At 47.7% G+C, this 12,561-nt stretch overlaps 5 protein-coding genes across 5 annotated transcripts; 1 reads left to right on the top strand and 4 right to left on the bottom strand.

The window, feature by feature from the left end:
• Positions 1-374: 374 nt before the first annotated feature.
• KUCA_T00002792001 (uncharacterized protein) lies at positions 375-1,397 on the bottom strand (the record flags this gene model as incomplete). The annotated part of the gene is made up of 1 exon (XM_022603073.1): positions 375-1,397. The coding sequence occupies one exon, from the start codon at positions 1,395-1,397 to the stop codon at positions 375-377; it is 1,023 nt and encodes a 340-aa protein (XP_022458815.1).
• Positions 1,398-1,718: 321 nt separating this feature from the next.
• KUCA_T00002791001 (uncharacterized protein) lies at positions 1,719-2,951 on the bottom strand (the record flags this gene model as incomplete). Its single annotated transcript, XM_022603072.1, has 1 exon — positions 1,719-2,951. One exon carries the CDS (start codon positions 2,949-2,951, stop codon positions 1,719-1,721), a length of 1,233 nt encoding a protein of 410 aa, XP_022458814.1.
• Positions 2,952-3,174: 223 nt separating this feature from the next.
• KUCA_T00002790001 (uncharacterized protein) lies at positions 3,175-4,950 on the bottom strand (the record flags this gene model as incomplete). Its single annotated transcript, XM_022603071.1, has 1 exon — positions 3,175-4,950. One exon carries the CDS (start codon positions 4,948-4,950, stop codon positions 3,175-3,177), a length of 1,776 nt encoding a protein of 591 aa, XP_022458813.1.
• A 290-nt stretch (positions 4,951-5,240) lies between these two features.
• KUCA_T00002789001 (uncharacterized protein) lies at positions 5,241-8,021 on the top strand (the record flags this gene model as incomplete). Its single annotated transcript, XM_022603070.1, has 1 exon — positions 5,241-8,021. The coding sequence occupies one exon, from the start codon at positions 5,241-5,243 to the stop codon at positions 8,019-8,021; it is 2,781 nt and encodes a 926-aa protein (XP_022458812.1).
• Positions 8,022-8,230: 209 nt separating this feature from the next.
• KUCA_T00002788001 (uncharacterized protein) lies at positions 8,231-12,214 on the bottom strand (the record flags this gene model as incomplete). Its single annotated transcript, XM_022603069.1, has 1 exon — positions 8,231-12,214. One exon carries the CDS (start codon positions 12,212-12,214, stop codon positions 8,231-8,233), a length of 3,984 nt encoding a protein of 1,327 aa, XP_022458811.1.
• Between the last annotated feature and the right edge of the window lie 347 nt (positions 12,215-12,561).

The raw sequence follows: 12,561 nt of genomic DNA, 5'->3' as shown, positions 1-12,561 counted from the left end.
ATTTACTCTCTCTATCTCTCTCTCTCTGCCATCTCATGTTTGTCTGCCAAACCCTACTCGGTCTCCTATCAATTTTTGGCGTGTTTTTGGTAGGAGCGCGCCTGATTTTTTGGATTAGGGGTTTTGACTGGCACATAGTGGCTGAAACGACAACGGCAATGAGTCTACACAAAGGGAAAAGACGACAAAAAAAGAATATTATAGATATCAACCTGATTCCAGAGAATAAATCGGAAGATTTGCAAAATTCAGATATATTGATGTTTATCCAAGAATGTTGGTGGTCGAGGAAAGAAGTGGAGGGTACACGCTCTTGGGAGTGCGGAATACTAAAATGGAATCTCGGTAAATTTCGGTATATTTTTAGTACTGTTTCACCCCTCTCGATAAGTAGAAAGGGCATAATCGAAAATAGAGTCCAGTGCCGGCTTGGCATAGTCCCAGGCGATCTTATTGCCCTGGGCGGTTCTCTTGTTGTTCTTGGTCCTTTTTGGGTTTTGGTCTTTACCTATCGGTCCCACTCCAACTAGAGCAACTAGCTTGTCGAGAACTAACAACACCAGTCTCATGGAAAACCTGGCAAGTCTGTTGGTAGCCTCGTACCTCTGGTTGAGTTTCCTGGCTTCTAGCCAAAATACAGCAATCAGAGGATACACTGCCAGAAACAACCGACTCCACAGACTCAACGCTATGGTCAAGACAGAGTCGATAACTCGCAATAGAAACTCCTCAAACGTATACCCGCTCTGAAGATTGCCATGTGACCCTGTGTTTAACCCATAACCGTCTTTCAGAAATTTGTGGTAATCAGATTCCGGTTGCTGTCGAGGTGGACTCTGACCAGAATCTTTCTTGGCCCAGTTTCTGAACGCTCCCACGAACCTTGAATCACCCAAACACTGCTTGAATAGTCTGAACTTGATCTCAGGATCCAGTTCCAAGTAAACTTCATCCAAAAATGTATCTTTGTCTCCCGGCCCGTCCATCAAACGTGCCAGAGCACTTGCATAATGTCTTTGAAACGCTTCCGGATTGTCCGTCAAGGCCTTGTCAAAACTTCTAGCAAGTTCCTCTACTCCTACTGCAACTGTAGGTGCATCCACTGCAGATTCGTCCAACCAGCTGGGGAGGCTGATCTCCACCGTGTATTCTGTGCTGCTGGTTTTGTTGCGTTCACCAAGCACCATGTCCCTACGTTTTTGAATCACAATCTCGCCAACACTGGGCTCTTCCAACATCGTAACCTCACTTTCATCACCAGAATCCTCTTCAATTCCCGCAGACAACAGGCTGGAGAAGTCTCCCAATTTCAGTCCGAACGGCATCACTTTTTCATCCACTTGCCGTATGGCTTTGTCTCTCACTGAATTTACAACTCCGCTGGCCCATACTGACATATTGTTCTGTTCACTAATTGTATCACGTTTAGGTGCTCAATATTTTGCGGAGGAAGAAGAAGATGCAGCAAGTCCAGTTTGTAGAAGCAATCAAAGATATGCGGCTGATAAGACATGTGGCACGTGACCCAGCTTTCCATCACACTGAGCTACTATGCAATAAACGAAGATGAATTGGAGCAAATAAATGGTGAGATACTTGGTAAAATGTAGTCAATGGCTTGTTTCCGAACTTGACGTTCCTGAAGATATCTAAATCAATTTTTGAAAACTTTCGGCTTTCCTACCCCACAATAGGACTGCAACTCATTTCATAGATCACTAACTTCTCGTCATTAAATACGCAGCTTTCGCGGTATCGTCATCTGCTATCCATTCGGAGCACTCAGACTCCTCCGTGGTATATACCTTCGAGTTTGGAGTATCCAGATTCCGAAAATTAGCCCAGTAAAATCCTTTGCACTCCTTATTGGCATACGATCCCATACAAGACCAATAGTATTTTCCCCTGTTTTCCACTTTTTTGTACATCCTTCTCAGGAGCATTGCACTGCCGCATTTGGAGCACGTAGGTGCACAATCGACCAGACCCGGATGATACTGCCTGTAAGTCAGACTGAAACGCTTCTGCCCAGAGATCGGATGGCCCTCTATGGGACCAGAAGAAGGTGCAACAGAATGCTTATATTCTTCCTGAAACCCCGCGTGCATCACCAGTAGCGTGTTGTGAGGTAAAGGTATGGAGATGATAGGGTTTGGATTTTTGTTGAATGGGTGGATCTTTCGGATTCTAAAATCTCGCGTTGCACCCACAGAAATAGAAGCAATCACCGGTAGAGGGCCTATCTTGGTGAGTCTATCAGAATGCCAGTCCAAATTGCTGGATTTCTCACAAAACAGGTTAGCCACTACAATATCCCCTGTCCATTTCGTTTTTGGCTGGAAATCGTGTTTCTCTCTGGATTGACTCAACGCCTCTACCTCATCCTCAACAAGGCATTGTACAATCCGCATGCTATCGCCAAAACTACCCATATCAAGTTTTCCACCACTAAGTTCAACATCGTACTGCAGTCGTTCGTCATCATCCGAAGCTGTGAAAACTTTTGTCTTGTGATTAGCCACACACTTGTTTCCTGCAATGAAAAATGTGTTAGGGGTGAAAATATCTTGCTTAGATAGGAGCTCTTCTAGCAGACTGTTCGCAACCTCTGCTGGTAGAAAGTCTCTCTTGAACGTGACATAGGGCACAGAAGCCTCGATCTCTTCTTTCGTGAAAAGGCGCATTTTCTTGGAAGTAGACTCCACCTTCGTTGGCAGACTATTTGAGTCAATCAGCTGCGAAATCGAGCGCTGGTACTTGGACTTTTTCTGGTGCCCAGAAACCGCGGCCGATTTCGCCTTCCGCTTCGTGTCTACAGGAAACTGCTCGGATAATAGAGATTCGGTTTGTTCCACCGAGCCATCGCAGGATATGAGAATTTCCAGCAATACATCCCTGCCAACAGACGAAAATATGTCTTCCAGATACTTCAATTTCGTTTCGGTGGCCATTCTGTGATCTATATGTAGAGATGAGAGCCGGAACAAGACGCGGTCGAATATTTAGGTGATGAGGTCGTGTGCCGAAACCGAGTTTGCCCCATACTTTATGCACCTGGTCAACTTTGCGCCGCACGCAGGATATCTCTACCACGATTACCTCATTAATGCATTGAGAATATATGCTTTATGAACGAAAAACATTGGAAACGATAAATGTCACATTCGGTGTCACTTATGGTCTATATGCAAAAGATTGCAGAGAAAGTTCCCGGGCGTGGGTAGTAAGCGAGATAGTGCGCGATACCGGTTGTGCCTTAGTGGATGTTTCCAGGTTGACATTGTCAAGATTGAGGTTGGTGATTGGCTTTAGTGCGAATTTTTCCTTCAATGAGGACACAGTCACAGCTGCAACCTCAGACTGCTTTCTTGAGCGAACTGGGCTGTCTTCCAGCTCAGACAAATCTTCAGATTTGGGAGAGGTGACAGAAGGAGACAGATCGACAACAGTTTCCTTCACCTCTATAGGCAACATTCTAGTAACTGGGGATATTTCAGCCACATCATCATCGTCCAGATCCGTGATATTGTAGTCGTCCGATTTGGGAGTAGCAAATGGCTTTCTGGAAGGTGTCTCTTGCAATTGTCTCTCCTGCATGTTCGTGTTCATAACCCCGGTCTTTGAGGTTGTATTTGGTGTAAAGAACGAACTTAGTGTTCCTTTTCCATCGTTTGTACCAAAAAGGATCTTCTTTCTCTTGGAAACAGGCGACAGTTTCATGCTCTTCTGGGGGCTCAGTTTTCTCACAGATTGCACAGTCGTGAGATCGGGTGTCTTGGTGAAGAAACTATCAATAGACCCTCTGTTTGGCGTTGGAGTAGAGAACGTCCTGAACACATTCCTGACAGCGCTACCGGATTCAGTTGTGGTGGCAGATCTGACTGCAGGAGTAGCCATTGTGGTCTTTCCGGTTAAACTTGTCTCTCTGGAATGGAGAGGTTGTTTGGTCATTGGATTGAGCAACCCCATAGCAACAGCCTTGTGTATATCATGCGAATCCATGTTTCCAGCACACAATGCCAGTTCTTCGGTGGATTCCTCTATTCCTTCGGCTGGGAGTTCATTCAGACTCTGAACCTTTCCGGTTTTTACATTGAACACCAGCTGGTACTGGAATGCCAATGACGCCCGTCTGTACTCGCTGACAAAGTTTTCTGGAATGGTGTACTTGCCCTCCATTTTGAGCGATAATAAAATCCTCTCTATCGTGTGGTATTTTTTGATGAGCCAAAATGCCTTGGAGACTCCAATACCGGAAATTCCCTTACTGTAGTCGCACCCACTCAAGATCGCCATGGTGCGCATCTGCTCCTCGGTGAAGGTGTTGATGGGAGTTGCCTTGCACTTGCTGAAATTGTCGCGCTTCACCTCAACACACTCGCCTTTGTCATTCAGTTTGGTGATCAAAAGCTTACACCCAAATACTAACAAATCCGAGTCCTCGCTGATGATTCCGTCCACTATTCCGAGCTTCTCTAAATGCACCATTTGAGAGTCTGCCTCGTACGGAGCCACCACATACTTGATGCCCTTATCATTCAAAACGTCGATTAAAGACTTTGCCATCTCAGGAGTAACATCACATGCTTTCTGAAAACATCCAAAGGCAGTTTTTTTGTCGTTTTTCCGCACCGCTGTCTCGGCCAGCGCCTTGTATTCTCTCCTCCTTTCGGCCCTCTCCTTCTCGGTTCCCGCTTTAGTGGGGAGATAGTCGCCGTCAAACACCATGTAGGGCTCAATCCCAAAATGCCGCAACATATCAATTCGTCTCATCATATACGATATATATTTCTGCGTGGGTTGGTCTCTGACCAGCTCCATTGCGCACGAGAAAACAGCCTTGTGTAACCAGGCATACGAGTCCACGGCCAGCGTTTTTCCCCTGTAATCCTCCAAGCTGCATGGAACCTGAGCCGCCTTTAAAAGCGGGAGCAAGCCAGTCACACCCATTTTGCTTCGAATTCTCAATTTCCAGCAAGGAGTACGGTTTCTCACAGAGGAAAAACGCGTACCTGAGCGCGTCCAACGGTAAACAGAGAAAAGCCCTGGGAACTTTTCACGGGTCACGTGCCCAGATCATCGCGACCTCGAGCTCGTCGTAAACACCAGGCGGTCCACTGGGCGTGTTCTGTCGATCCAAGCAGCAAACAGAACTAGGAAGCAGTTTCGAACTGGCGACAATAATATTGAGAGAGGGTGTTTCAAATCATCTGAAATTGCTGAAACCAACACCGCTCCGCATGTCGTACTTTCCGGAGCAGCCTGGGCACGATCCCAACCTCCAACAGTTGACGGATAGCATGCAGAACGTGAACATCGCGCAAGAGCAGCAGTCTACTCGGTCTGGGCGGAAAAAAAGGGTGATGAACCATGCTTTTCATACTGACCTCATGGCTGAAACAGGGGAACGTGGCGCTGGCACTTTTGCCAACGGAGGACAGATGCAGGCTGATCAAGTGCAGGCTGAGCAGTACCCGCAGATACCTCAGCTACAGGCTCAACAAGCTCAACAAGTTCAGAATCAACCTGGTTTTGTTCCAAACGGTCAGCTGCAGCCTCAACCCACCAACCACGCAAATCCGTCACCAGCCCTCTCAGAATCAGAACTGCTCTCTGTCCCGGTGCAAAGACATTTGGCCGAAACCGAATATAAAAACCGTCAATTCCTGACTTTCCAAAACGCGTGTCCTCCTCCAGCAGGAAGCCAGTACTTGGTGGTGGACCAGGGCAATGCTTCGCCCAAGCTCATGAGAATGTCCATGTACAATATTCCCACTACCAAGCAGCTGAAGAATGCCTCTAAAATTCCACTGGGTCTGATGGTGAGACCGTTTGCGCCGAGAGAGTTCACCGATACGGCAATCCCGCAGGTTGATTTATGCGAGATTGGTGGACCTCCCCGTTGCAGACGGTGCAGAGCGTATGTGAATCCGGCAATGCAACATACCAATGGATACACCATGATCTGCAACATGTGTCACTATGAGAGTCCCACGAACGGGAAATATGCCGCCCCGCTCGATTCCAAGGGAATTCGTGTTGATTATGGCCAGAGACCAGAGCTGTACTCGGGGACGGTGGACTTCATCGTTCCACCCGAGTACTACTTCGAAGAGAAAGAGCCAGTTCCGTTGAATCACGTCTTTCTCATTGATGTCAGTGCATCTGCATATGATCTCCAGGCGCAGATGGCCACTGCCTCTGCCATTAGGTACGTTTTGTATGGGTCTGGAGACGACTCTGGTTTGCCAGATGGGGCCAAGGTGTGCTTCATCGCCTACGACAAGCAGCTGCATTTCTTCAATCTTGATCCGCGGTTGACCCAGACTACTCTGGGAACCGTTTCTGATCTTGATGACCCGTTTTTGCCAATCCACGCGGGTCTTTTTGCTGACCCTCAGGAGTCTCGTCACATCATTGAGACTACCTTGCTCTATATAGAGACCATGGGGGCCAGCAAGATTCCCGAGCCATGCTTTGGCGCTGCTCTGACTGTTGCTTTGCAAGCATTGTCGATTGTAGGTGGAGGCAAGGTTACGGCATGTCTGTCGTCTCTTCCCTCTTGGGGCCCTGGTGCCCTGAAGGTGAAACTTCAAGGTAACATGGCTGCTGCTGAATACGACAAAGAAGTTCTTTCGGCTTCAAACGCATATTTTGAGGCTCTCCTCAAAGACTACACCAAACAGACAAGTGGTCTAGATGTATTTGTGGTGTCAAGGTCCCCGGTGGATCTGGCAAACGTCGGCCTCGTTGCGCGCTCGACAGGAGGTGTTGTGAAGTCATGGACTGACTTCAATATAGAGAGAGACGAGAGAGAATTTTTTAACTCCTTCAAGAACTCTGTCACACGCTCTACGGGCTACCAAGGTCAACTGAAGGTGCGTTGTTCTAGTGGCTTGCAAGTTTCGAAGTACTATGGAGCATTCGCAACCTCGGGTGAATCCACGGACCCTCTTTTACCGATTCTTCACGAAGACTCATCTGTTGCATGTGAATTTGAGTATGACGGGAAACTTAATACAAAGTATGACGCTCACTTTCAAGCTGCTCTCCTTTATACCTCTGCTGACGGTGTTAGGAAGGTGAGAGTCATTAACGCGATAATCTCAGTTACTGATCGTATCAGTGATGTCTTCGCCTTTGCTGATCAAGATACAGTTCTCTCTTTGATGCTGAGGGCCAGTATCAGCAAGTTGCCTTCTATGAACCTTATCACACTGCGAAATAGACTGACTCTACAGGTGGCCGAGCTCTTTGCCAATTACAGAAAGCTGGTGGCCCAGCACACGTCTATGCCTGGCCAGTTGGTTTTCCCCACTGGCTTGAAGACTTTGCCAATGTTTGTGCTTTCGTCGCAAAAGTCTAGAGCCTTCAAGGAAAGGGTGACGAACCCGGATATGAGAGTCCAATCGGTGTTCAACCTTGCTTATTCGCCAACTGCATTAGTTTCCTCGTTTCTGTATCCTCAGCTAATGGCCATCCACAACCTGGATGAAGACGAGTGCATTTTTGACCAGGAGACTGGCATACTGAACCTGCCCAAATCTGTTCCTCTTTCCAGAAGTTCTCTGGAATATGGTGGTGCATATCTAATGTTGAGACCGACGCATCTTCTACTGTGGCTACACACTGATGTGAACCCACTGCTGTTGCAAGATCTGTTCGGCGATCATGTCACCAGCTTGCAGCAACTAGACCCAAACTCAAGCGACCTGCCAGAGATCGATACTCACATATCGTTGCAACTGCGCAATCTGTGCAAGTACTATGCCAAATTCTTTCTCGGATCGGACTTCGTTCCGGTCCATATTTGCAGGTTCCGAATTGACCCCAACGAGGCCGAGTTCGTGGAGTACCTGTACGAGGACCAAGCAACTGACCTGACTCCCTCTTTCCCTGACTATCTCACCCAACTTTACAAGCAGGTGAACTCCAAGATGGAGAACAGCAGGACAGAGAAGTCGGAGTATACTAATTTGAACGATTCCGCAGCTCTTTCGCAAAAGTTTGTGCATTTCTGAAAGGGACGTATAATAGACATGTATATCGTTTGATATATCGTCTGAAGAAAATAAATAGATATTTTGGCTGCGTTTTGTTCTGGATCACTTCCTAGACATTTTACATCATCTCTCTTCTAAAATCTCCTCTCACTTTTAATCATGCTTTGTAGAATATAGAGTAAAGATACAAAAATCAGGCGTCCGTGCTTTTGATTCGGCATATGTAATTAGAGAACTTTTCCAGTGACCCCGCTCTCAACAATATGCTTTTCTTCATCATTGACCTTGCGCAGCGACTTTCCCATGTTGATCTGTCCTAACAGAGCTCCGATATCGGGGGCTCCGCCCCCTGGTGCTGAGCCATTCGAGGGCATCGATGGGGGTGGTGGAGGTGGTGGGGCTCCAACGCTTGGAAGAGGTGGTGGTGGAGGTGCACCCATGTTTGGAATTGGAGGTGGCGGTGGAGCCGAGTTTGTTGGCAGGGCTGGAGCGGTCGGAATTGGTGGAATAGAAACGCTCTCGTTGTGTTCTTCGGGCTCTTCGGACGAAACTTCTGCTTCCTTCACAACTTCGGGCTCCTGGGTAGGCACTGGTGGTGCAGCAGGCACAGCAGGAGCGACTGGCGCAACGGGCGCAGCAGCCGTCACTGGAACTGGTGGAGGCGTCGAACTCTCAGAATTCGAGCCAGCACCCATCCCCTTGAACAACAAGTTGGCTAAATGAGCTGGACCAGAGCCACGCGAAACTCCAAGGTCATCATCGTCATCGGAAGCAACATCTGAATTGCTCCAATCATCATCATCACCGTTCGCAGTTACACCACGCTGGGCATTTCTCTGTGCTTCGGCTGCTTTAGCATCGAACTTCTCCTCGGTAGGTACTTGTGGTTTGAAGAACGGATTGTTCGACTTTCCGGTCTGCTGTTGAGCGGCCAATTTTGCAAACGGATTGTGATCCTGTATAACCTCTTTCTTGGGCTCTAAAATGGTTGGAGTGGCAGCAACGGGCGTTTGAGACTGTTTGGCATCTTCAAACTCGTCGTCACTGGAGTCATCAGCTTCTTCTTTTTTCTTCAAATCTTCCATCTCCTGCTTCAGCTTCGCCAATCTGGCTTCTCTCTCTTGTTTCTTCTTTAGCTTCCTCTCTTTCTCTTTGTTTTCCAAAGCTTTCTTCTCCTCCACCAACCTTTGTAACTCTCTTTCTTCCTCGTCGTCATCATCATCACCTGAAGATTCCTCTTCTTTTTCTTTTTCCACCTCCTTTACTGGTTGTTTATGAGTTGCTGTAGAATGACGAGAAACTGGTGGAACAGGAGGTGCCCTTGGCGATGTTACATCGGACCGGGCAACAACAGCAGGAGGCGGCGGTGAATCTGGTGCTGCTTCAGCCTTTTGAGCGCCCCTTCTTGAAATACCCAATTTTGCGAGCCTTTCGTTCATCCTCTTCTCAGCCTGTTCTTTGATGTGTTTGGCACGGTCCTCAGCTGATTTGAATGCACTGTACGCGAGCGATGGTGTGGATGAAGTGGAAGATACAGCCGGCGATTGCGATTGACGAGACGTTGAGTCGGGAACCGAAGGAGAAAAAGAAGCGGCAACAGCTGGTTGTGGGATCACCGCCGACTCCTTCTTAGGCTGAGGGGCAGGTTTGGAATCATTCAGTAAACGAATGAACTCCTTCACTTCACTAGAGGTGACACCATCGCCTTTTTCCCACTTCTCAAACCCTACAGAAGATGAGTTGGTAAGTCTAAGGCTGGATGATGCTCCCTTAGCAAGTTCTCCAATGGAAGCGCCGATTTCCTTCACTTCCTTCTGCTCTCTAACTGTTTCCAGTGTAAGCTTTTCAATCTCCTGGGTCAGTTTCGTCTCGTTGTCTTCCCATGCAGCCAGATTGGGTGCCGGTTTACCCGTCAAGGCAGCCATTCTTGCCTGAAGTGTAGCCCGAGATTTGGCCAGTCTTCGATCACCATCAGTGACAGTTCCATTTGGCCCAGTTCCGGTAATTTCGATACCCGATGGATTTTCCTTGGATATTTGCACTCTGTAGAGCTGTATTTTCGCATCTTTGATCTCCGAATCCACCTTTTCAATCAACGAAACAAGCTGGGGAACCTTGTCCAAAATCTCATCCAGTTTCTTTCCAAGCGCCTGGCGCTGTTCCAAATTTGTGGCCTCTCCAGCTGAGTTGATTGATGATTGTGCTGTTTTGATCTTCGTCTTCAAAAGCTCAATTTCATTTAGGCTCTTCTGCTCTGTGAAAGCCGCAGTAGAATCCTGGTCTTTGGCGTCTATAGCATCCAAAATAATCTGCCTTTCATGAACGAGCTTCTTGAGTTCCTCAACCGAAAGTTTTGCATTTGAAGAATCAGATTTCGTCTCTTTTTTACCACGCCCGTATCTAGAACTGCTCACGTAACCGATATCTTCATCATCATTCTTAAACCTTGTTCCATCTGTACGACCAGAAGCTGACTGTCTGGGTTTATTCGAGATAGAATCGTTGAACAGCTTACCCTTGATGTTGTTCATCGTTTCCTTCAGCATCTTAGACGAAGGGGGAATCAATTCTGGAGGCAGGAAATTTGGAATATCCAACCCGTTCAACCTCCTGTACACCAAATGCATTGCCACTGAAAATTCGTCTTTATTCAGCTTTCCACGGTTACTGAGATCAGCTAGAGTCCAGATCTTTTCGAGGTCTGGTCTCGCGAGACCAGATTTGCCAAATATGGAAATGGCAGAGGGACCATCAATGAACCCTTTGCGTTCTTTATCCCATTGCTTGAAGATGTTATCATAGATCATTTTTTCATTCTTGGTGATGGCCCATGGGACATCCTGGGTCTGGAAACCACCATTCATCGCTGAGTTAAGCTGCGAGGTCTGAGAAGACGAGCCTGGAAGGAAATGCGATTGCATCATTTCCAAGCCGGGCAATCCGCCAGTTGGCATTGAGACGAATCCCCACTGGCCAGGTCTTCCGGTAGGCATCGCGGTCAACCCAGTGGGTTGAGGCATCAATCCAGTTGCTTGTGGCTGTAAAGGCTGGTAACCAGTTTGTTGGGGTAGCAATCCGGTCTGCTGAGGAACCAATCCACCTGTTCTTTGGGCTCCCAGTGGAACCAAACCGGCAGTCTGTTGTGGAAGTAAAGGCTGGAATGTTCCGGTTTTCTGTTGCGTCAAAGGCTGAAATGTTCCGGTCTTCTGTTGCGCCAAAGGCTGGTACCCGGTCTGTTGTGGTGCCAGACCAGTTTGGTTTCCAGCAGCTGGTGCATTGAAGCCATTCTGTTGAGAAACTAAACCAGAGACTTGTGAGCCAAAACCAGCGCCCTGGTTGAAACCAGTAGCCTGTATGGGAAGACCTCCAGTCTTTTGCTGTCCCAGGGGTTGATACCCGGTCTGCTGTGGCTGGTATCCGGTCTGTTGAGATCCAATGCCATTCTGGAAAGAGGTCTGTGGTTGGTACCCGGTTTGCTGAGGAACAACTCCACCGCCATTTTGGTTAAACCCATATCCAGTTTGTTGTGGCTGTTGAAACCCGTTTCCAAATCCTGTCTGCTGAGCCTTGATCGCCTCAGTAAAAGGAGTATTTTGTGGAATCGAGTCCTTACTATCGTCCACGTTGAAACTGATCACATCAACGAATGAACTTACTTCATTCCTGATCTTAAGTGGGAGATCATAGGGAATGGGCTCACCCTTGATAGCGCCATTGCAAAGGTGTAAGGCCAGGGCAAACTCTGGAAACAGCAACTTACCAGATTTCGTTGTATCAGCCAACTGCCAGATTTCTGCCAGTTGAAGCGGAGAAAGGTTGGACTTTAGAAGAATATCTCTAGCCGCATTTCCGTCAATGGAATTCTCTCCTTTGGGAACACTGGCTCGGAACAAGTGTTCAAAATTTTCTTGATCCTGGGCAGAGATAAAAGTGAGTCTGATGCTAGGGATTTTCAGATCACGGTTCTCAGCCTGAATTCCGGTTGATTGAAATCCGGCTTGTTGAGACTGGAATCCGGCTTGTTGCGGTTGAAATCCTGTCTGCTGGGGTTGGGGTTGGAATCCTGTCTGCTGGGGTTGGAATCCTGTCTGTTGGGGCTGGAAGCCTGTCTGCTGTGGCTGAAATCCAGGCTGCTGGTATCCATAGCCAGATTGTTGTTGAGGCTGCTGGTAGCCATTGTACTGGTTAAAACCCTGGTAGGGATTGTACATGCTGTCTCGGTGTCGTTGAACAAAGCAAGGAACCGGTCAATTGAAACACCCCACGTCGTTCAAATACGATGGAATCGCTCTATACGCGAATTGGATCGGGAGGCTCAAAATGGTTCCCCCTTGGCTGACGGTGAAAGCAGTGAGTTGTCCATGGAACGGTGCGGGATCGACTTTGGGTGAGGGCTCGTAACGAGAAGCTCCGGGCTTATATCAGCATTCTTGCATTATGTCAGCACTAGCTAACATTCTACGACTCCCACTTCGTACGGACTTCTTATATATATAAAATATATAAAAATGTTACTAGAATAAAATGCGTATTTGCGAAAACATTATGGTTGTTTTTG

The sequence above is a fragment of the Kuraishia capsulata genome, genomic scaffold (assembly GCF_000576695.1).
Source record: "Kuraishia capsulata CBS 1993 genomic scaffold, Kuraishia_capsulata_scaffold_3, whole genome shotgun sequence".
Taxonomy (NCBI): domain Eukaryota; kingdom Fungi; phylum Ascomycota; class Pichiomycetes; order Pichiales; family Pichiaceae; genus Kuraishia; species Kuraishia capsulata.
Note: the sequence above shows the minus strand (reverse complement) of the source record. Positions and strands in the feature narration are given on the sequence as shown.